This window comes from Coturnix japonica, chromosome 2 (assembly GCF_054131305.1).
Source record: "Coturnix japonica strain WE chromosome 2, WE-NBRP24, whole genome shotgun sequence".
Classification (NCBI taxonomy): Eukaryota; Metazoa; Chordata; class Aves; order Galliformes; family Phasianidae; genus Coturnix; species Coturnix japonica.
This window is the reverse complement of record NC_140664.1, coordinates 95,941,421-95,963,931: the sequence shown is the minus strand read 5'-3', so window position 1 is coordinate 95,963,931 and position 22,511 is coordinate 95,941,421. Positions and strand designations below refer to the sequence as shown.

Below are 22,511 nucleotides of genomic sequence, written 5' to 3'. Positions count from 1 at the left end.
AAAATGTCTCGTTTGATGTTCACTGGAACAAATGTCTAGCCATAAGGAATTTGCTGCAAACTGCTAAAGAGACTATTGCTTCCACCCATATGTATTAGTTGCCAGAGTAGGCACAGTCATTCTAGTGGATCAGAAGCTGCTCTAGTTCTGAAGGCAACCTGTGAGAGAAGAAAAAGGTTTCTCAGTTTTTTAGGAACTGTACACATATATGCAAAGTAAGAATATTTTGGGTATCTTTCTGCTTTTTTATTGAACGTTCCTGAACTTAAAATATGTAAAATAGCAGTTGAAGTTTAATTTTTATTTTGCTTAAGGAAGAAAGAAATATATTTTTTTTCTTCTCCAGACATCTGCTAGCAAAGGTACGAGACCAGTCAAATTACCAGCATTTGCAAGAAGACCTGCATCTCCTTCAAATTCTACCAATTTCAACCATTCTCCTCATTCTTCTGGTGGATCCAATAACATTGCAGGAATTAATAGGCATGGAGGAGAACTGCATAATAGATCAGGTACCATGCTGCTATCATTTTTAATACAAAAGTCACTTGAACCTGATTCAAGCAAAAAACAAAAGCAGTATTTCTAATGATGTTGGAAGATACTAAACCTCTTCTGAAGTCTCCTCTTGCTGCACAATCAACATTTCTATGAAGTGTTGAAACAGAAGTGAACTTTGGAAGCCTACATAATGGAGCAAAAGCTTCACATCTGTTGCAGAAGTCTCATAGGCTAACTCCTCTATCAGAAGAACTTTTTTTGTTTTATTGAATCCACTGATGGTTGATCAGATATACACTCGTCCATTACAGCATGTATTTTGTGGAGCTTACATATGTGGTTTGAATTGTATCTGCCAGCTGTAAAGAAAATATGGTGAAGCAACACAGGAAGTGTATCCAAAGAGGATGAAAGTCAGCTATAAACATGTGTGTGTGCATAAACAAGACTGGCTCCTCTCCTCTTATAGCTGCTTTTTGGCACCTTTGGCACCAAGTTCCTGAACAGATATGAACCTTAAAGTTCTCTCTTACTTATGCAGTCAGTTCTGAAGTGGGGGTGAATGGTGAAGAGAGGTAAATTGATTATTAACAGACTTCTAAAATTGATGGTCTCCTTGACTCTGTGTGTTGTTGTTTTTTTTTGGTTTGTTTTCCTTAGGTGGAAGTGCAGACAATGTTTTATCTCAGATTGCAGCCCAAAGAAGAAAAGCAGCAGGCTTACCTGAACAGAAGCCCAGCCAACACAACAGTCCAGTCCAGGCAACTCCTTCATCCACCCTCTCTGATATGCAGTGTGCTCAAACAGTTGGCAATGGACACGTAGTAAAGGTACAAATGAATGTAAGTTTTTCTGCTTCTGAATTGACTTATTTTGATAGATCACGTATCAGTTGTGAGTAATTGATAAGTGCAGCTGTGTGAGATTGTGCAGCCTAAAATAAATTAATTGATAAAGCAGTGGAAACTCTACAGCTTTACAAAACTTTCTTTTAATTACAAATACTCAAAGGATCAGACCTAATAATGAAATAAAATTGTGCTTTATTATTAATTTCACTTTCTTTTAAAAGCAGTAAATGTAATACTTGATTTTGAAGTATAAATGTTCTGCTATTTTGAAATCATATTTTTCATGACTTCCATCCTTGATGTGTAATTGAGTCTTGTGTTTTACATATTAGTTATTCCTAAGCTTTCCTCTGAAGGTGAGGAAAGCTTCCTTTCAAATGAACAACCTGAATGAAGAACATTAGATAGTGGGTACCAGGATCTGCTTATCCCAACAGTATGCAGGTACTGGTTCACAAAGCGTTGTGTTTATACTGTGTAAACATCAAGATGCCATTACCAAAATCAAGTGTTGCTCACAAGCACTGGATATCTTATCTGTGCTGACTTTTCTGTGGATTTCCTGAAATAGCTATACCTTCATGACCTGCCCATTTGTGTGTGTAGACTTTGAAGCTAATGGCTGCATAAAGCAAAGTTTTTAACAATGAAGATTTAAAGTCTCCAAACTCTGCACAGAGGCATGCTAGAGAGCAGCACCCTTGCAGAAGATCTAATATACTGTTGTGAAATACGTGTGTTTGTTCACACAGAAAAAAGTTAAATTTCAGACAGAAAAAGAAAGAGAGCGCATCATTTGGAGTTTTAGTTCTTAAGTTCTTTATTCTGCAACTGTTAGTACACAGACCAAGAGAAAAGCTCAATTTTTTCTTGTGTAGTCTCCAGACAACTCTTTCTTTTGTTTGATTTTCTTTGCCTGTTCCTAAGATTCTTCTTAGAGTTTTGCCTGAAGAAACATACATAATGCTGTAATGTAAAATTATTATATTTGCTCTCTCATTCTGTAATGTCTTCTATGGGAACAGTAAGGAATAGGCATGTTTTATAATTGAAATTTTGATGTTAAATGAACTCACGAAGTTCTTTAGTAATTTAATAAAGAAAATTTCAGAGGGCAGCATTCAGAGAAAAAGAAAAACGTGCAACTACCATTGCAAAAATAGTTTCTATGAACAGTCACTGTGTGATCTGTCAGCCCTGATTTTGAAGGGACTACCAGTCATGTTTTAAAATTGAGATTAAGAGCTAAAAATCTATAACTCTGCTGGACTCCAAAAGCTATGGACTCATAATCTTTCCTTCCCTTCTACTCCACATAACTGCTCTGCAGGTTATAAATGATCTGTCTCTTTCTAGTAGACAAAGTCACTTTATTATCCTCTTCCCTCCTTAAAGTCTCCCCTGCTGAACAGGTACCAAATGCTTTTTTCTTTCAGAGGTGGACTGACCAATATATTTCTAATTAAACTGTCAGCAGTTGCTCTCAGCTTGTTTTTGTCTTGGAAATAATTTCAGAACTGCTTATATCCCCAGAAAATCATACTTTTTTTCCTAGTTCCATTTGTTAGCCTATTAAGTTGTAATATGTGTGCCTGTAAGCTTTGACCTGCTGATCTTAAGGCCTGTCATTATAGTGCTGCTGCCAGTAAGAAGTTTAATTATTACGCTCACAGTGGAAGATGTTAGGGGATAAAGAAGTAGTAACAATGCACTGTAAATCATCTTCTGGGAATGCAGTTCATAATTTTATTGAAAAGATTTTAAAATAGAAATTATGCTAGTATCTTAGGCAACAACTCTTCAGTGCTCTTGGCTCAGATGTCTAGATGAAGTTAGGTTTATCCATCAATAATAAAACATGTTATTGGTGTGTATCTTGCTATAGATTTTCACATATTATTTCTGGGATTATTTTCTGGACAGCAGTGTCTTCTAGGAATACTCAATTACAGTTATCCATGCTGGCTGCAAGACCTTAAGCAGCCCACTTTGTTGTAATAAGCAGAATAAGTACTGAAAATGTACTGTCTGTAACCATTTTGGAAACTGTTGTGTCCTCCCATTAAGATTATATTGTCAATTTGTAATTGATCTTTAAAGTGCCGTGAAGTTACACTGATCAATTTGCAGATGCTGTCCGTGAGAGGAGAAAATGTACAGGCCTTAAAGAAAGAAAACAAAAAGCTTAATTATAATTTACAGGGTGATGTAATTTGTATAAGTGCAGACAATACACCAAAAGAAGAGCATTCTACAAATGTCAAATAATAGGCTAGAGAGAGAGAAATTTGGGGCTAGGTAATAATCAAGTTTGATGATTGACTGCAAACTTTCACTCCAGCAAAGCAAGGGTTTTTAATATACCTGCAATTTGGTTTACGCTTGCTACAGGTTAAATGAAATGTTAATTTAAAATAGCATCTGATATGCTCCGAGAAGCTTTAATTAAGGATTTATTTATTTCATTAAAACCCAGAATAAAAAAGACCTGTGTTATGTTGACCTGAGTCAAAATGTCACCTTTTATATGCAGACTAATTACAATGTTATGTAGATAACTGCTTTATGAAAAATAATTTTCCTGTATTTTCCTTCATGAATTTGAGAGACTCTCACCTTGGATAAATCAGTATTACTCAAATTGTTGCAGTATGAATCAAACAGATACATCCACTTGTGTCTACATGCTCTGCAGAATGATTCTATGAATCATAAATAATTCTGAAGTACCATCTATCAGTAAAGACTTTTTTTCCCCCCCTGAAATAATTATGTTATTAATTACAGCAAAAAACAGAGATGAACAAAAGACCTCCATCTGGGACTTCATCTACATCTAAAAGCACATCGCCAACTCTCACACCTTCCCCATCACCCTCTCCATCTCCTAAGGTTCACAATGTGGAGTCCTCTCTCTCTTCTTCTCACAGACAGGCCAAGAGCAATGGTTCCAGCAGTGGTACTATTACAGAAGATGGTGAGTTGATCACTGTAATTACATCAAGACTACATAGTGTTTAAAACTATAATTGTACTGGATTGTTGTCTATCTGCATGAGAGTGAGAACATTTTCATATGTAGAAAAAATATTTTAGTGTTTTCTGCTACGAGGTTTGCATTCCAGCAGTAACAGTGGATGTTTATCTTCCAAAAACTATAATCCTCCCATTTTGCAGGAGATAATTACCATCTTAAAGCTATCATAGAGCATGTATGTAAGTAGGCCACTTTTATGGCATGTCCTTTCTTCCCCCATTTTCTGGCAAATATTATTTACTAAGGGTAGAAAACTTCTCCCCACATTTGGAATAAAAATACATTTTTAATAAACTCAGTGAAACACATCATTACAGAAAGACAACTTTGATTCCTACCAATTCATACTTTTCCAGTGAGGTTATTTTTAACTTGAATTTTTGGGTCTAAATTACTTTTATTTTTAGAATTTATTTATTTTTTAAATAACTTTCATTTTCAGAAGTCTTCCTGCTACAGGATATTTGGACATAGAATATCAACTACTTTATTCCAAAAAAATGTGAAAAATAACACTACTCAAAATCTATTAAATAAGAGATGTGGATACTTTTATCTGGTTTCTACAAGAGGCAGCTGTTCTATATTTGCTGTAGTTGTTATTTGTTTGTTTGGAAAGTGTCAGGATTGATTTTTATTTTCATTTACACTAACTTTCTACTAGCACTGTACTTCCCTGTTTACCCTAAAGGGAGGCATTATTTGACCCACTTTCTGTCCACTTATCACGTCCTAGCTGTAACATATTGTACTGACTACTGGAGAAAATCCTTTCATGCTTCAGTTAGTGCCATTTTATAATAATGACTTGATAACAAAAATGTTGTCAGGTTAGAAATATAGAGAGAGGACAATAACTTATTCTTGGAAAAGAAGAGGAATTCCCCAAACTTCAGCTGTTATGATCTCACCTTGAGAAGCAGAGCTTTATGACAGCACCACTGATGCTATGATACAGCAAGTTTCTTGTGTAGCAGTGGTACAGGCTGTCAGAAGCTCTAGTAGTTCTGGGTTCACTGTGCTTGTAAGCTTTCATACTTGAGTGGTCCTTTCATTCAAGGCCTTCTCTTATTGTGAGTTAATCATTCATCAGTAATGTCTCAGAGGCCCAGCAGTAATCAGAAGAGTAAGTTATGCAGTGTTATCTATTTCTTATATTAAGTAAACTGGAATTAATTTTCCAGTTCGTTTTCTTTGGTCATCGCTTGAAGGACCAATAGGCAGCGTGATTCAGAAGTGCGCATCATTTTTTCTTAGGTAACCACTTGGTGGACCATCAACAGCTTTTTCCTATTCTGAGAACTAGTGAAGTGGAGAATCATGAAAGAAGAAACCATATGAGAGCAAAAGGAGGGAGTGAAAACTTGGAGAAAGGTAACCCCACCCTGCTTATGTAGAACAGTACAGAAGAGTTGCTAAATGTGGCAGAGCTCAGAGAGCCTGTGCTTTGTTCAGGGATGTAGATAAGAAGACTAGATATATAAAACAAAACTTAGAGAAAAAGTAAAGGAGAAACCACATGCAATGTGGGAATTACAGAATTGAGAGGTTTCTGATTTTGTTCAAAATTAGTGTATAATACAGGAACAGGAAGAGGGAAATAGGAAAAGAAAACTTGAAAATACTGTCTAAGTTTGTGAAAAGTGTTAACTGTAATAGTTGTCTATGACAGCAAAGCTCTAGATTTGGAGATTCTGTCATAGCCTATAACAAAAGCACACCAACAGGATGAAAATTTAGAAGGCCAGCTAGCAGCCTAAAAAGAAAAAGGAAGCTAGCATTATATCTGAGGGCTTTTGATGTAAGTTCTATTTTATTTCTTTGAGATGATATTTTTTGTCAAACTGAGTGGAAAAAGTTCTTATATCATGTTTTTAAAACAAGTTACTTTTTCGCATGGGTTAACCTCACTTAGCCAACCTTTATAAGTTTAAGCATGTCAAACAAATTGTCAAAAATAAAACTCAATTGCAGTTATTACTTCAGTTTTCTATGGGCTTTTCTGTGTAAACTGAGGATTTCCAGAGTGGTGAACAGAAAAATCTGTGCATATCAGGATACCTGGTGTCTTTTGAGAAGCTTAGACAGTAAAATTCTCCTTCTAGTTTTTAACAACAAAGAAGGAAATAAAACAGAACCAAAATATATTTGAGAATGGAATGATAACATCTTTGCAGTGAAAACGAGTTTATATAGGGTATATTATATTAAACATAGTTTCATTGGATAATGTTTTCACTTATGTTTTTTCACTCAGAGTGTGGTGACGCACTGGAACAGGTTGCTCAGAAAGGTTGCGAGTGCTCCATGCCTGAAGGCATTTAAGTCCAGGCTAGATGTGGCTCTGGGCAGCCTGGTCTGGTAGCTGGTGACCCTGCACACAACAGGGAGTTGAAACTTCATGATCTATGTGATAGTATCATTTGATAATATGTCCTCTGCAGCTAACACTGGAGAGATCAATACAATTGATCTTTTCTGACGCTTTTTTGTTTCTGATATTACAGATGAGCTGACCGGCATCCTTAAAAAATTGTCCCTTGAGAAATATCAGCCTATTTTTGAAGAACAAGAGGTAAATCTTTTTTAAAAGGTCTATTTTTTTGCTGTTTTAGAAAAGGTGTAGCATGACACACATTGCATTAGAATTATGATCCAAAATCTCAACTTAATATTTTAAGTGTTGCAACCATTTCTAGTTGCAGAGAGAACCTTGAAACATGGACCGAAGTGATATTCCTGGAATTCTCCAGGAACACATCAATACTTTTTACACTGAATCTGCAATTTTGTTATGGATAGATGCCTCAGATACATTTTTTCTTCCATTTTTACATCGTGCTTTCTCTATGTATGTCATATCAAGTGGGGCTGAACAGTTTATAGGACATGCTGTATCACTTCTGAAATCACAGCTGGAACCTCGCAGCTGGAGAACAGCAGGCTGGGATTCTTTGAGATTATTGCTTTCCCTACTTTATCCACTGTGAATATGCAGAAGGTGATTTTAAACTGGAGAACATGAGCGTTGTTGTAGATGAGACCTGTGTGACTTACATAAAAGATGGAATGAAAAAGAATAATTAATGAAAATAATTCATTTCAATGGTTAAGACATTAACAAATGCAAGCAATTATTGCATGTTTATTTGTTGGAAGGCAGAGGGCAGTGAATGGACATGTAATAAATTGCCGTTGCTGTGGAGCTGAAGATTAAGCACCACATACAATGGGCTTATTATTGTTCCCTAGAGTGATAGGAAAGAAAGCATTTTGTAGAAATGCTTTTGTGTGTGAAATTTCTCTCAATATGAAGTTATAGATGTTTGTTTTTATCACAGCTCTGTGGATGTTCTGATAGAGTACAACTGATATGTGAACAAACCTTAAATTTTCCTTAGGAGACAATGAAAAAGTACTCACAGTATTCTGAAAATCCAGTAATGCTTTTGAAGTTGAGAAAAACCTTAGTCTGCCCAACAGACAGTTACAGTGAGGGAAAGACTGTGCTTTTATAAGGACCAATAAAATCCATGAACATTTAAAATACATAATAACAAGCAACTGAAGTATTAACAGCAGAATTAAAATTCAACAGCAGAGTGTAAAAGTAGGTACCATTTGAAGCTGTCAATTCATTAAAGTTTTTTGCATGCACAATATTGAATGTATTTCCAGTAAGTTTATATAATTTAAAAAAAAAAAAACTGTCCTTCAGTAGTGAATCTTTCCTTGGTAAACACTTCTTTTTCCTTTTTCATGTGCAGGTGGATATGGAAGCTTTCCTTACTCTTACTGATGGTGATCTGAAAGAGCTGGGTATTAAAACTGATGGTTCAAGGCAGCAAATTCTGGCAGCTATTTCTGAACTGAATGCAGGAAAGGTATGTTTTGAAATCAGGTACTTAATAAATTAATTCCAGGTTTGCTTGTATCATTAATTGAATATATATTTGGAAATTCAGTTGCAAATGTTAGCTAGAAAAGTGAAAGAAATGTTTTCCAGAGAAGTATTTAGCATGCTTATTGAAAAATACCTTCTTTTCTGGTACAACCTGTTCTATTTCATAAACTCTTCCCTAGTTTAGTAACTGTATTGTTCTTTTACTGAGTTTTACAAAGGCAAATATATTAAAAGCTGACATGGAAATGTTGGTCATGTTACAGTTAGTGAACATTGATTTCAATGACACTAAATTAAACATGAGGTAAAATGTCTCCTTTGGTTTTACTACTAATTTTTATTTTTTGTAACTAGATAAATGATCACTTCTCTCATTTCTTACTTTTTTTTTTTTCCCCTGCCTTGACACATACTGGTGATCTAGAGATGGTGTAAAAGAAGCACTGTTCATGTCAGAGAGATTATGGACTGGAGAATCTCTTTAATTTGGCCTGCTGAACTACTCAGCTGCTTTTTGAAATTTCAGGGTTCGTTTTCTCTCTGATATTGGAAGCTCATATAAGCAAAACATAAAGATAATTCCCCAAGGTAAGAGCAAAAGCAGCAGAGACAAAGTTACAAATTTGGAGAGGAAGATGATGTTCCATGATGTTGTAGCCACGAAGAAAATCCTGAAAATGCTTTTACTGCTGTCTGACAGTTTCAGAAGACTGCAGAATTTTTTACATGCCTGGTAGAAAAGGATTTGATATTATTCATCATAATGCACTGTGACTCTCTGGGCATAGAAATACATATTTTCCATGCTTTTGTGAACTTAGCACATATATATATATATATATATATTCCTGAAACAGAAATAGTTAATTTGTTGAGTTTTGTTTTTTCTTCACAGGGACGAGAGAGACAGATTTTACAAGAAACCATACACAACTTCCACTCTTCCTTTGAGAGTAGTGTTAGTAACACACGGCCTCCTGGTCATTCCCAGAGTAAGTACCACTTGACATTAACTGAATGACGTATTATTATTTCTAATTATTGCTAGTTAGAAGACAGAATGTGGAACACAAAATAGTTAACCACTTTCTGTGTTTGATGCATATCTGTCTTTTACTGAGACTGTTGAGAAGATTTCAAGGTAAAAAAGAAGAGATATTTAGAAGATCTATGCACACACTATTATCAGTATTATTTAAAATGAGCATAAGATTTTTGTTTTGCATTTATTATTACTGAACACAGAAAAGGGATATAAGTATAGCAAACTGAAGTATATGATGAAGAGCAGCAGTGAGAGGTGAGTTTCTGTATGACATAAGGTTTTTGGTTATTTTTCTCATAATATTTATATGAGACAATTTCCTTCAGTGTGATCAAGTAGATCCAATATATCTGAGGCTTGCAATTTAGCATACTGGCTTGAATAACTATTTTGATCATGTATTTATGTATGTATGCATTTATTTTGCATAGGTAATATTTTTATGACTGCCTGAAGGTGCTTTGTTTAGAATATGTCCATTTCAACTGCCAATGTTAATTGCTAACCATTGCAATGGCTAGCAAAACTAAAACTGCATTTTAAATTTTATGTCTATAATCAAAATGCATGGAAAGGTGTTCTGACCTACATCAGCTAAATACATTCAGCACAATCACACTTAGATGTTAAAGCTTTATATCTCTGCCCTGCTAACAGTCTGAGCCAAAGGCAGATACACATCTGTTAATCAAGGTCAAGGAATAGGACAAAACTTACTCCTATGTGTATTCCTGGACCTTTGTTTTAGCAAGAACATTGAATGGCCTTAGGAAATGTACCCTCTTCAGTACCTCTGACTCTCCTTCAGTTGCTTGTTTTCCACCTTGCAACCACTCACAAAGTTACTATACTTGTTTTGTGGTTATGCTAAATGTTTGAGATATTGTGTGCTTTAGCAAGTCTGTGTAATGAACGAGTCCCAGTTGTTCCAGTCTTGATCAGCTGAATATCATTAAATATATGAAAGCAAGTTAAAATTGTAGTTGCACTGCTGTCTTGGTGAAATCTGGTCGTTGCTGAGGTAGTTAATCAATGTGAGCTACTTCCTGGATTCTGTATAGTCTGTGTGACTGAAATCCACTGTCGAGTATCACTGAATGCATTGTGCAACTTACTTCATATTCTCAGAGTAGTCAGCATGTGTGGGAACTTCTGGATATCTCTTGATAACATCCCAGACTTGAAGAGCCTCTTCTGTAGGTACTACTAGGTGAGCAGAAGCCAATACTTGGAATTTGATAAAATGATGCAGTGAACTGGAATTACTCAAGATCTGAAGAAACATACAGATGTAAGTTGTCTTCAAGCATCTTGGTGGTGTCTTGAAGATAGCAGGAAACAGTAATGTTGAAGTAATGTAAAGTAAGAATGGGGGAACAGTTTATCCTGCTCATCAGAGATCTCACTTTTGGATTATTGTGGGTGAGAGCTCCATGAAGTAGATTTGGCTGAGATACAGCAACGGAAGCAATAGCAGAGGAAGTCAAAATATAGGTAAAAGAAGTTTCCACATCGGGTAAGCTGCTTTTTATTATTAAAAGTAGCAGTGGGACCTTTACATAGTCTCTAGAACTTGAAGTGATTTCTAGGAAGGTTTAATATTTCAGAACATAACAGCATCTGTTCTGAGTGAGATCCAAAATTCACACAGTCCCGTACAGCTGTATCATCTGGTCTCATCTGATATTTGTGTAAAGAGCTACTTGCATCTTCCATTTGTTGTGAACTTACCATGTCCTTTGTTCATTTCCAATTATCCTGCTGGATCAGAAGCTACAGCAGATGATTTGTTCCTTTTTCACTGCCTCCATGCCACAGATGACTTTATAGATATCTGTGATATTCTTCCTTGACTGTGTTTCTTTTTCCAGATGAAAGTCTGGAACATTCCCCATACTGTAGTTTTTCTGTCTTTATTTCTTTTTTCCACTATATCCTTTTGGATCTGAAGACACCAGCCTGACGTAAAATACTCAAGATGAAGGTATGCTGTTGATTTATGTTTGATACAGTAATTGCTTTTCATTTATCTTCTCTATTTTCAGTTCTCTTACCTTTTACTAGTTACTTCTAGTACTTCGCATTTTTCAGTACAGTGGAAGACTAAATTGGTACTCATTGGAACTGTGTTACAGCCCAGATCATCTACTGAATGTGAGCTAAGAGAGCATTTTATATAACCATTCATATGTTTTTGGTTGTTTGTTTTTGTTGTTGTTCTGTTTTTGTTTCTTTCTGTATGCCTAATTTCATATTAGCTTATTTTTATCTTCATCTGATTTCATCTGCCTTGATACTGTCTAGTCACTGAAGTCTCACAAAGTCCTTTTTTCACTTTGCTGTTGGCCTTTGCTTTTGTTTATGTGGATAACTTAGGAAAATTTGTCATTTGACTCTATATGCTCTTTCCCAGATCATATGTTGAATGTCCATTGTCCTCTGTGAAATGGTGCTGGTGAATCTCTATGCTGTGGATAATCACTGTTTACTCTGACCTTTTGTCTTCTGCCTTCTTATCTGTTTTTTATCCACAAAAGAAATGTTTTTACTCTCTGGATTCCTTGTCTTAAGAGCCAGCCTTGGAACTTGCCAAATACCTTTTAAAAATTCAGGCATCAAGTGGATCTCTTCTATGTACAGTATTGTTGGCAGCTTCAAGAACTTTCAGTAGGCTGATGAGACAAGACATTCAATTCCCTTTTTTGATTCTTTTCCACAACAGTTCAGGGGTTCATTATTTCAGTTCTTTGTTCATGCTTATTTTTTTCCTGCTACCTGCCTTCTCTGTGGTCTGTTTCCCTGGATCTCCGCTGGAATCCTTGAAAAGATGAGCATCATTTTTTATGAGTTCTGTTACCTGGCAAGATAAACAAGAATCTGCTCTCTGTTCTCAGAAGTTCAGCTGCTTAATCATTGACTTCCTCTAGAACTTGTGGCTTAGCAGTTTGTTACTTGCTTTGTGTATTTCTTTCATAAGCTTTTTTAGCAGTACTTCAAGTTAGGAGACCTTAGAATCCCATCTAAAGAAGGCTTCTTTATGTGAAATGGGAACTTTCACAAGCTTTTCTGTGGAAAATACATTTAGGTTTTGGTGTTAACTTAATTCTGTAGCTCTTATTGCCATCTAATAATTACTTCCTCAGAAGGAAGTTACAGGTTATTTCCTCAGAAATGTTTGAAAAATATATGAAATGTTTATGCTTTTTGCATGGTCCACTGCCAGTGCTTTCTCTAGAGCTCTTTCTAGGCACATTGAGCAGTATGAGAAGAAAAGCTGCTAGGTGCTTTTCCTTCTCATGATGTAGCTCGTGGTAATAGTAATTTCCTACTCTTTCAACCGTGTCAGTGTCACTGCTTCATACTTACCACTGCGATCTCCTCAATATTTTGAGTAATTTTAAAAGCTTAGTATCTAAAATGGAGTGGCTGTGAGTGTAGCGTTGCTTTTATGAAGTTACTAGCCTTTAGGGATGTAAAGAAGATAATGCAATGAGATCTGAACATATCCATAAGGCTCAGAAATAAAAAAAGCAGGGGAAGCAAAACTAACTTCTCACTTCCTGAGAAAAAAAGCTCAAAATGATCAGAAGCCTGTAGACCAACTGCTGTCACCAAATCTGATTCTCTGCAGCTCCCACACTTCCAACCCAGCTTCAATTCCCCAGAGAACGCCCTATTCTCCACTGCCCAGGCTTAGTCCCTCTTCTACTGCCACTGGTGTAGGAACTGTTGCCACTTTTCCAGCCTGGTTCAATATACCAAGCAATAGAAACATAAGAACATGTATATGAATGTTTCGGGAATGGAAAACAGAGCAGTAATTGTGTTTACACTCCTAAGAAATGCAGTAGAGAAGGAAAAAAACAAACCAACAACAATAGGCAGAAAAGGTAAAAGCAGTGCCATCAGCTATAAAGGACTGATTGCATAACTAATTTTATGCAACAGGTTTGCTTAGAGTAGATACTGCAGTTTTTTTTAAAGGATTTTTGGCCGTTCAAACTCAATTGGTAGCTCTTAGAACCTCAGCTACCTTCTGATTGTGCACCTCCTGCTGATGTCTCTGCTTCAGAGCTCTCTGTGATATTCACTACAAGAAAGTAGAAAAGTTGTCAAGTGTATATTGGGTTTTGGCAGCTGAGCTATTTCAATTATAGTAAAGTTCACCGCTGGGAGAGAGATTACTTTGTGCATCAGGTTCTGTGTTATCCCTGGGGCTGGCACTGAGATGTTTCTTCTTTGCAGAAAACAATAGGCTGTAACATATAATCGTTTTCTGTCAGAATGATATTGAAACCTTCCTTCTTGGCCCCTGCCAGTGATACCAGATTAGGCTGAATGTTCAGGCTGCAGGAGCTCCACATTTAAATCCGTGCCTGAACTACATAAGGCAAATGATTACTCTGGACATAAATAATGCAGTGGCTTCTGGACATGTAAGTCAGTAGGATTTAGGGTGCCATGGGTCTTATCCATGTTTGGAATAGACAAACAGTGCTTGCATGAAGAGTGTTGTCTTGGTATCTTTATTAATGGAAATTAATTGATGACCTTCAGAAAATTCTGCTGAAATTAATTCTTTCCAAGTGTAAACTTCAAAGAAATTTTGACTTTATAATTTCTAAGGAAAAGAAAAGGCTAAACATTTTTACGATGTGTTCTAATCACAACAGACATGTTTCTGTTCCTGACAAGAGAAACTGCATAGTAGGAAGATGATACTTTTTAATAACCCAGTGAATGTTTCAGAAAGAACAAATAAAACCACAGTACTAGATTGCTGCTTCATCGTTCACATTTAAAGCAGATGAGTAGCCTGTGGAGGCATGAGGAAAGATGAACTGCTCTGCAATACAAAAAACTCTGCATCACTGAGATAGCAAACAGCAGTATAATGTCTGAATTTCTGAGAAAACTCTGGATTGAAGAAATAGTACTGTTACAGGAAGTGTTTGCATCAGTATATTGAGGCAATATTTTTGCTTACATGATTCTAGTAAAGGAGCAAGTCAGAACTTTATGAATACCCAGTTGCCAGGACTGATATGTAGGGAATTTTTGTTGGTCAAGATCCACTCATTCATCAAAGGGTTGAACCTAGATGACACTGATCTGCAGGTTCATAGAGATAAATGGCATGAAAGGAGGGAGAGCTGAATCTCAATGCCAAACATACCAAATCAGAAATAAAAAGATGAAAAAAAGCTCATGTGGATTAAATGATATTTTACAAAAAACAAAAACAAAAAACAACAAAACAGCAAAGTAACTGAAAACAATATGATTTCTTCTTGAAAAGTAGAAAATGATTCCATGTGCCAAATACAAAATCAGTATAAGGATGTGCTAAATTTTAGCCCCCTGAAGAAAAATAGAAGTATTTTGTGCGGTTCCCTTCTCCAAGTCTGAAACTTGTAACAGAATTTGCCACTGCAAAAATGGCATGAAAAAGCAGGAGAGCATCCAAGTACAGTACACTGAAGGACATGGTCTTTTTTTTTTTTTCCTAGGGCACTTTCTTTTAATCCTAATTGTGAAAATATAAATAAAGGTTTATTGGAGGTAATGCTAACTGCTAAATAGCTTAGTTTGCCTACTAATATTATTGAAATGCGTGAAAGAAAAAAAATTAACCTCATTTATGATCTACCTATACATAAGCTCATGCTGCCCTTCCACACCTACATGTAACACTTCTGTTGCAGCAGCTGAGAAGGGAATAACATATTATCAAGCAGTTGCACTGAACAAAAGAATTCATTGAATATTCTGTGGATACACATTAAGTGAAGTATAACTTTGTCTATGAAATATGATCCTATTTAAACTGTGATATTATCTCTTTTTTCATTAATTCTGATCTTCCAGTTTCTTCTTATGTACTACTGTGTGTTGTTTATTGATACATTTTCACACATACATATCTACAGGTACTCATATAGGCATTTAAAAATGGGATGTAATAAAGTGGAAGAGAACAGGGAACAGTCTGTGTATTTGCTTTCCACTTCAGGATTCAGAGTAAAAAATATCAAATGGAAATTATCCAAAGGAGGGAGTTAGAGACATTATGATATAAATGTATTTATATTTACATAAATGTAAATTACATATAAATGTATTTATTTATTTACAAATGCATGGATTTGTAAATGGAAAGATGCACATTAAGAAAAGAGAAAGGTTTGTGGCAGCAGATGGCTTTTCATACATTCTCTTTACAGGACTGGGCTTAAGATGAGTAAAATGAATTACAGGGTCAAGCTGTTGGGGTCAGTTGCAACAATGAGACTGGGAAATGTGAACCTGTTTTTGGTAACTGTGGAATTTGTTGGTCTTCTTTAGAATAAAGCTTTGAATCTCACTGGTTGCAAGCTGTTTCAGATTTATTTATTTATTCTTTTACAGCACCTGGCTGCTCCATAAAACCACAAGAAGCTGTCACACCTAAGAGGTAGCTACTGGAATAAAAAGAGATTTTGATCTTAGAGTGAAGTCTGGGATCCAGCTGAGTAAATCCAAGCATACAAAGGAAAATTTGAAACTTTAGTCCCCGGTACACCTGTATTGAATTTTATGAACAATTCCAGTTCTACAAAGCCTCAAAGAAAGTAATGAAAAGATGGCTTTTGCATTTCAAACTAAGAGTTAGAGTGTTTGGAGCATCCATGGTTTGGACTTTAGAAGAAGAAAGGAAAGAGGGAAGAATGAAGATGTGTTTTCTTCCTAGTCTTCGGTGCCCAGACATGAAGAACCTGTAGTGTGGGCAAGATCAAGACCAACAAAAGCATGGAAGAAGGCATGTGAATCACCATGTAGAAAGTGTGATGGTTTCATGAGAAGGAATATGAAGGAAAAGTAATGCTGCATTCTTCATTAACTGAAATACACTTTATCTACTCAATATTTAGAGATTAGAACAGTAAATTTCAACACAAAATAACTGTTTGTAAAAATAGCACTTTATTTAAGAAAATGCATTATCTGTCATGGATATTTAAATATAAATACCGTTAAAATATTTTATATTGCCAATCTGTCGTTTTGAGAATAAAACCATTTAATGGATATTGGCTGTTTTTCTTGGACACTAACACTAGCAGATCCTCAAAATGTTTCTAGAACTTTTGTTAGCATTTGAAAGGATTCATACAGAAATTGAATGGAAGTAATTTTCTGTTTTGTGAATATGTTTTTTTGTTGATCCTGAAAACTCAGATTCTATTTTCATTTTTCTGAAAACTCAGAAATATTTTACTTGAGCACTGTTTGAGGTCAATGTGCACATGGTGGTACTAATGCAGGGTAAAGTCAAGAACATCCAGTGCAGAAGATTGATCTCGGTTCCCTCCATGTCTAAATATTCTGCCTTCCTCCTCCTCACTGTACTGGTTTTAGTGGAGTTTGGCAAAAATAGAGGTAGACGTGTGCATAGTGATAAATAGAGATAACAACAGCAGTGAAAGCGATGATAATCTGCTTTCCCTCAGGTTGCTCCAGGTTGGGCAGATGAGCTGATTCTGCGATGGCTTCATTGATTTGGCCACCTGGGGTAATGTGCCAAGGTGCCAAGAGCAAACAGCAGAACAGTTGAGCTGTGCCAGGGAAAAGCCAATGAAGAGTGCTGATTTGGCTTTTATTACTTAGAGGTTTATTTACATTAAAAATGTCAAAACAGAATAACCTTCAGAAATCAACCCTTTTTAAAAATAAATGTCCAATAAGTTAGCTGAAGAGGGAAACAAATCTTTTTATGAAGGAGAATCTGCATTACTAGCTGTTTGGAGAAGGTAGGCTGAAAAGTGTGATATGGTATCTTTGCAGACACTTTGTGAAAGAATAAAGGTGGAAGGAAAAAGAAGAAGAGTGTATTGGTAAGGTATGTCAGCCGTGCTTGTATGTGTGTATATGAAAATCTGAACTGCCTTTGAAAACTAATAAGGGATAGATGAATTCTGAAACATCAAATGCTTTCCATTGGTTGCATGTGACACAGAAGCTACCAGTTATGTCAGAATCACAGAATTGTAGGGGTTGGAAGGGACCTCTAGAGATCGAGTCCAACCCCCCTGCCAAAGCAGGCTCCCTGCACCACGTCACACAGGTAGGCGTCCAGGCGGGTCTTGAATATCTCCAAAGAAGGAGACTCCACCACCTCCCTGGGCAGTCTGTTCCAGTGCTCTGTAAGTCAGTCTTCAGTACTAATCTGTGGCTTGCTAAGGCTTTTTTTTTATTTGCAAAATATACTAGTGCTACAGTCCACATTCACAAGTCCTACTTCTGTCTGTATCTGCTGTCATGCATTGGTGGGGAAGAGAGATCTCCCTGTCTGTGACAGGGCTGCTTTTGAGTCATATCTGCAGTCACTGGCCTGGCGCTAAGGCAGAACAAAACCTCTGACTTCTGGAGTTTCATAGCGTGCCCCACCTACGCACTACTGTCTTATTAAAGCACTTCCTGGAGCATATACTTTTACTAAAAGGTATAGAGAAAAAAAGATTTTTTTTTTTCCCCCAGTATTTGACTGGTTTTATTTGGCATTTCAGGCATAAATGTATATTCTCAGGTTCCACAGGCTAATGCTTTGTATTTATTGCTGAAGTTAGAGATGGGATTATCCTTCCAGAATTGATTTACAGGGAACCCACTGATCCAGGCCCACTGTCTTGTCCTGCAAGCTGAGAACAGAAAATAGCTCCTAGTGTCCCTGCAGTGAGATTCAGCCTTCTAATTCCTACTTTTTCCAATTTAGAGATGTGGAATACCGACAACAGAAATCACAAATCCGAACACCATCATTTCACTGACCTGTCCTGATCTGTCAAAAGTGAAAGGCTGTTTCCCATTTGCTGTTTGCTTGCTGTGTCTTCCCTTATAGTTTAAAGGAAAATCTCTGTTAGTAAAGCTTGGATTGCTTACCTGATAATGAAAAACAGTATCTTCTGAGATTTGTAGAATAATTAAACAGAAGAAGGAATAGTTCTTGTTCTGATTAGCCTAGGATTATGAATTTGAGTAAGCTGTAGTTGATAATCCTAGGATGTCTTATTTAACAGAGGAGGACTGTGCTTTTGCTGAGAGCTCTTATAAGGTACCTGGAATTTCATTTCCTCTTTTTATACACTTTGAGCATTAATCGAGATCAAATTTGAAATAGAGATATTTTATTATCTGGAAATGATTCAAGCAGTCATCTGCAGTATTTTTCATGCTTCAGCAAATGCCTCAGAAGCGGGGTAGCTTCTCAAGGGAACAACTTTGGTTTCCAGAGTGAAGGGAAACATAGAAGTTCTTACAAACAGATATCTTTACTACCAAGATCATCTTAGTTTTGAATTGCTTGGCTTGTCTGGCTCTGACACTAATAGCCCCAAACTTGCCACTTCTAGATTTTATTCTATTGCAAAACCCTCTTGGCACTACAAGAGTACACTTAGTAGGAACAGGCTTTGTCCATTAAACCTGAAACAGCTTAGGCTATATTTAAAGCTCATTTGGAATACTTCATTTCCAGTCTTTCAGAAGTTTGTACTATTGAAATAAACTGTCAATGCAGTGTCCTCCTTAAAGCGTATGTACAGCTCTCTCAAGATAGTTCTGTCTGGTCTTGAGAATGCCATGGCATGTCTCTTAGAGTGAACTGGAGCATGGTTCTTGAAGGTGATAAACATGTAAAGGTGAATGTAGGAAAATGGCCATTCAGGATGCTTACTTCTAAATGGTCTAAAAATATTCTGTGTTCATGCATTTACCTTTTATGTGTCTATAAGCTCTTACTTTTATTAAGCCTAAGCTATTTGTAGCACCACAGAATCAGTGGCCTACGATTAGATGGAGCAGAGTTTTCCATTTTGCTGAGCTTCAGAACAAAAACACTGCACACAAAGCAGCTAGCTAAGTGCTATGGATTTGATCACTATGGGCTTGCTTTTAATACCTCTCAGTGGGTTCATGTATGAATTCTGTATGTAAATTCTTCATGTACATTCTTTTTCAAGTAACTTTTCAATTCAAGTGCCAGTTTCTCCTCAGAAAGGAAAGTTGGGATAAAAGGAAAACAGATCACAAAATGTTAGACCTGTCAGCTACATCAGTATCCATTAGTGAAATCCATTAGGTCCCATTAATTTGTGTATATCTTACTATAACTCCTGGATCACCATGTAAGGATATTTTAAGGTCTGCATGTACATGGCTTTTGCATATCTCTCTGCTAGCCCTTTGATGGTTTATAGACATCATCTTATAGTGCAGTTCACAGCAGTTTGTCAGTTGCAGTCCAAGCTTCCTATCATTTCAGTTGCATTGCTGTTGTATTTGTAGTTCTCATTCTTAAGGCTCAATGAGTTACTTATTAGCCTTCACAGCAATTTGGGGACTTCTTCCCATTTCCTTGGACAAAGTGAGTGAATAAATTCCAGCTAACCTTTGCCAACAATTTTTGGGGGTGTTATTAGCATTCAAGCAAGCCCAACATCATAGAATCATCACAGAATCGTAGAGTAGCTTGGGTTGGAAGGAACCCCAAGGATCATCAAGTTCCAACCCTCCTGCCACAGGCAAGGTCACCGACCTCCAGATCTGGTACTATCTGGTGCCCCAATCCAACCTGGTCTTGAACACAGGCATCATCATGGAGTGAGGATTTATTTTAAAATGCTGAGACTTCGGTGAGCTCTGAATATCCTGAGAAAAAGCATAGTACAAACTGAAAACTGCAATACCGCATTGCTCCCATTATCATTCTTGACACCAACTTGAGAAGTACAATAAAAATAAAGTTATTCAAATGAATTCAGGGTTAAGAAAACATCTATAAGATCTAGGAACAGATAGCAAAGCCTGAAACAATAGAATGTCTTTTACTAGTTTAGCCACAGGTGTTTTCAGATAACAAACTGTGAAGTTAGGCTGACTAGTGGACCTGGATCCAATTCTCAAGCAAGCCAATGACTCTAGGTGCTGTTTTCCATATAGCAATAACTACTTGCAGACAAGCTCTTTCTTATTCCCTCCTCCTGAGGAGAAATGCAGCTTTTGAAGTATCCTGAGATTTTAACCTTGCTAGCCAAGGTTAACATCTGACATTCTTATTGTGCCTTTGTTCTTCAGATTTAGAGGACAATGAGGTTCTCAGATTATGCAGTGCCCCTGTGACAGCTCCTGAATGTGCTGGGTTTTGTGATAGCACTGCTTAAATGTAGTAACAGTTTGCTGCTTTTGGAAAAAAGATTACTGGGAAGCTTTTACTTGCAGTAAATAACTGATGTAGACAAGGGCCAAATATTGGCTTAATTTGTACTGGTGTAATTCCATCAACTTCAAGCCTTTATGGATTTTAGTTCATAGAATGGTGACAGAATCTGGGCTCAGATAACTTAGAAATAGCCACCTATTAGTTTGGATTACATCATTTCTGTGTAAACACAAGGTATAGACAAGGAGACTGTAGGTGTGTTCTGAGTCAAGCAGCTGAAGAAGTTGCCTGCTGAGTTCTTTCAGACATCACTTACATTTGTTGGAGCCCATCTTTCTGTTGGCATTCACTCTATTGTTGTTCAACATCCTGGAAGGCCCTGATGCTCTCCGATCTGATAAGTAGCAGAATTACAAATATTAATAGCTGTCTTCTTTTCCATTGCCTTTCTTTTATATCAGATCAGAGAATCATAAAGAGCAGTTCATACGTAAAGATGGGAGGATGATGAGAACAAAAGAAAACTAAGAAAAAAACACCAGACAATCCAGCCTCTGACTTGAATGGTTATAGCAACAAAACCAAACAAGTGATTCACCCTGTTTAATTTGTAGAGATTTACAAAACTCTCAGAATGTATTGGCCATGGTATTTATGTTTTCATTTTACATCAGTCTGGAAATACTCTGTATAAACACCATGTGACTAACACCTTCTTTCAGACCTGGAAAGAATGTGTAATGTAGGAAGATCTTCACCCCTGTTTCACAAAGTCATTCTTGGCTTTATGTCAACTTATTTCATCCTCACAGGCAGAAAAAGCCAAAGAATAAACAAAAACAAAAGCTGGAGTTGATGTTGGGATGGGATATCCATGTTATGCCTTTTTCACCTGCTGTGTATGGTTTCCCATGTTGTGCTGAATTCAAGCGTGCTTCCAAACAGATACTCAAAAAAACCCTGAACCCTCCATTTCATACCTTTAAGAAGACCTCTAACAAAGACACAGCACTGCTTCCTTAGTTGGAGAAAGCATGATAAAGGAAAAAAAAAGCAAATAAATTCTCCTGCGCCTTTCCCATTTTAAAATGAAAAAGTGTATATAAAGTTTTAAAATATGAACGAAAGCTCCACATTTCCAATTAAAACATAGATATATTCAGAAATTTTGTGTAAAAATACCAGATAAGACATTTGTAGTTACAATTTTGAACAGAAATCTTTTCACCAGCTTTGTTGTTTTCATTTCATGTACCTGCTTTATTCAGTCTGTCATCCTTGGTTTTTTTTTTAACATTCCCTAATGAGCTCCTGTTCCCCATTACAGGCTTATTATCAGAGCCAAGTGCATGTTGCAATCTGAATAATTCAGTTCACCATTGTGTTTCTTTTTTGTTTGTAAATTAGACATGTATATTTATAATGCAATGAGGCCTCACGTGGAGGTCACAGAATGGAAGAAGTATTTTTTTATCTCACCAAGTCTGAATGGAATAGTATGTTCTTGGTAATAGCTGTCATATGATGAATCCGGGGATGAATATGTGTCCAGAAGGGAGTAGTACATCCTGAGTTCTGCTTCTGTCTTGGCAATGGATGTGTTGAGTGGAGAGAGCAGGAACACATGCAAGTGTAATGACTAGAAAGGAACGCTGCAATCCCTCATGCTTTGGATCCTTCTCCTTTCTGAGGCTCAGGATGAAGAGAATAAGGTGGTTGGGAATAGTCTGCCTAATCAATCCTCCCCTGGAGGAGGTTATGCATATCTCACTCCTCAGGTGTGGATGTGACAACAAACTGAGGTACCATTTGATATTCTCAAGCTCTAAACAGATTTCATCCAGTTGGGCCTGCACAGAGTGTGGGAATAGGCCAATAGAAACTACACCTGGGAAGGAAGAACCCTCTGCAACAATATAGGCAGAAAAATGAGGCAGTAGGATTGTGGAAAGGGACTTGAGAGCCCTGGTGGAGGA

General features: G+C 36.7%; 1 protein-coding gene across 3 annotated transcripts in view; it reads left to right on the top strand.

The window, feature by feature from the left end:
- ANKS6 (ankyrin repeat and sterile alpha motif domain containing 6) overlaps positions 1-16,406 on the top strand; it is a 36,004-nt gene extending 19,598 nt beyond the window's left edge. For 2 of the 3 annotated variants that reach the window (XM_015854244.3, XM_085538105.1), the window contains 8 exons: positions 347-512; positions 1,162-1,343; positions 4,140-4,329; positions 5,647-5,763; positions 6,897-6,964; positions 8,157-8,273; positions 9,189-9,285; positions 15,747-16,406. In XM_015854244.3, the coding sequence (XP_015709730.2) occupies positions 347-512; positions 1,162-1,343; positions 4,140-4,329; positions 5,647-5,763; positions 6,897-6,964; positions 8,157-8,273; positions 9,189-9,285; positions 15,747-15,796 (987 nt within the window). In that variant the 3' untranslated portion in view covers positions 15,797-16,406. The remainder of the gene's footprint in view (positions 1-346; positions 513-1,161; positions 1,344-4,139; positions 4,330-5,646; positions 5,764-6,896; positions 6,965-8,156; positions 8,274-9,188; positions 9,286-15,746) is intronic. The other variant, XM_015854245.3, reaches the window with a different exon arrangement.
- The last annotated feature ends 6,105 nt before the right edge of the window (positions 16,407-22,511 follow it).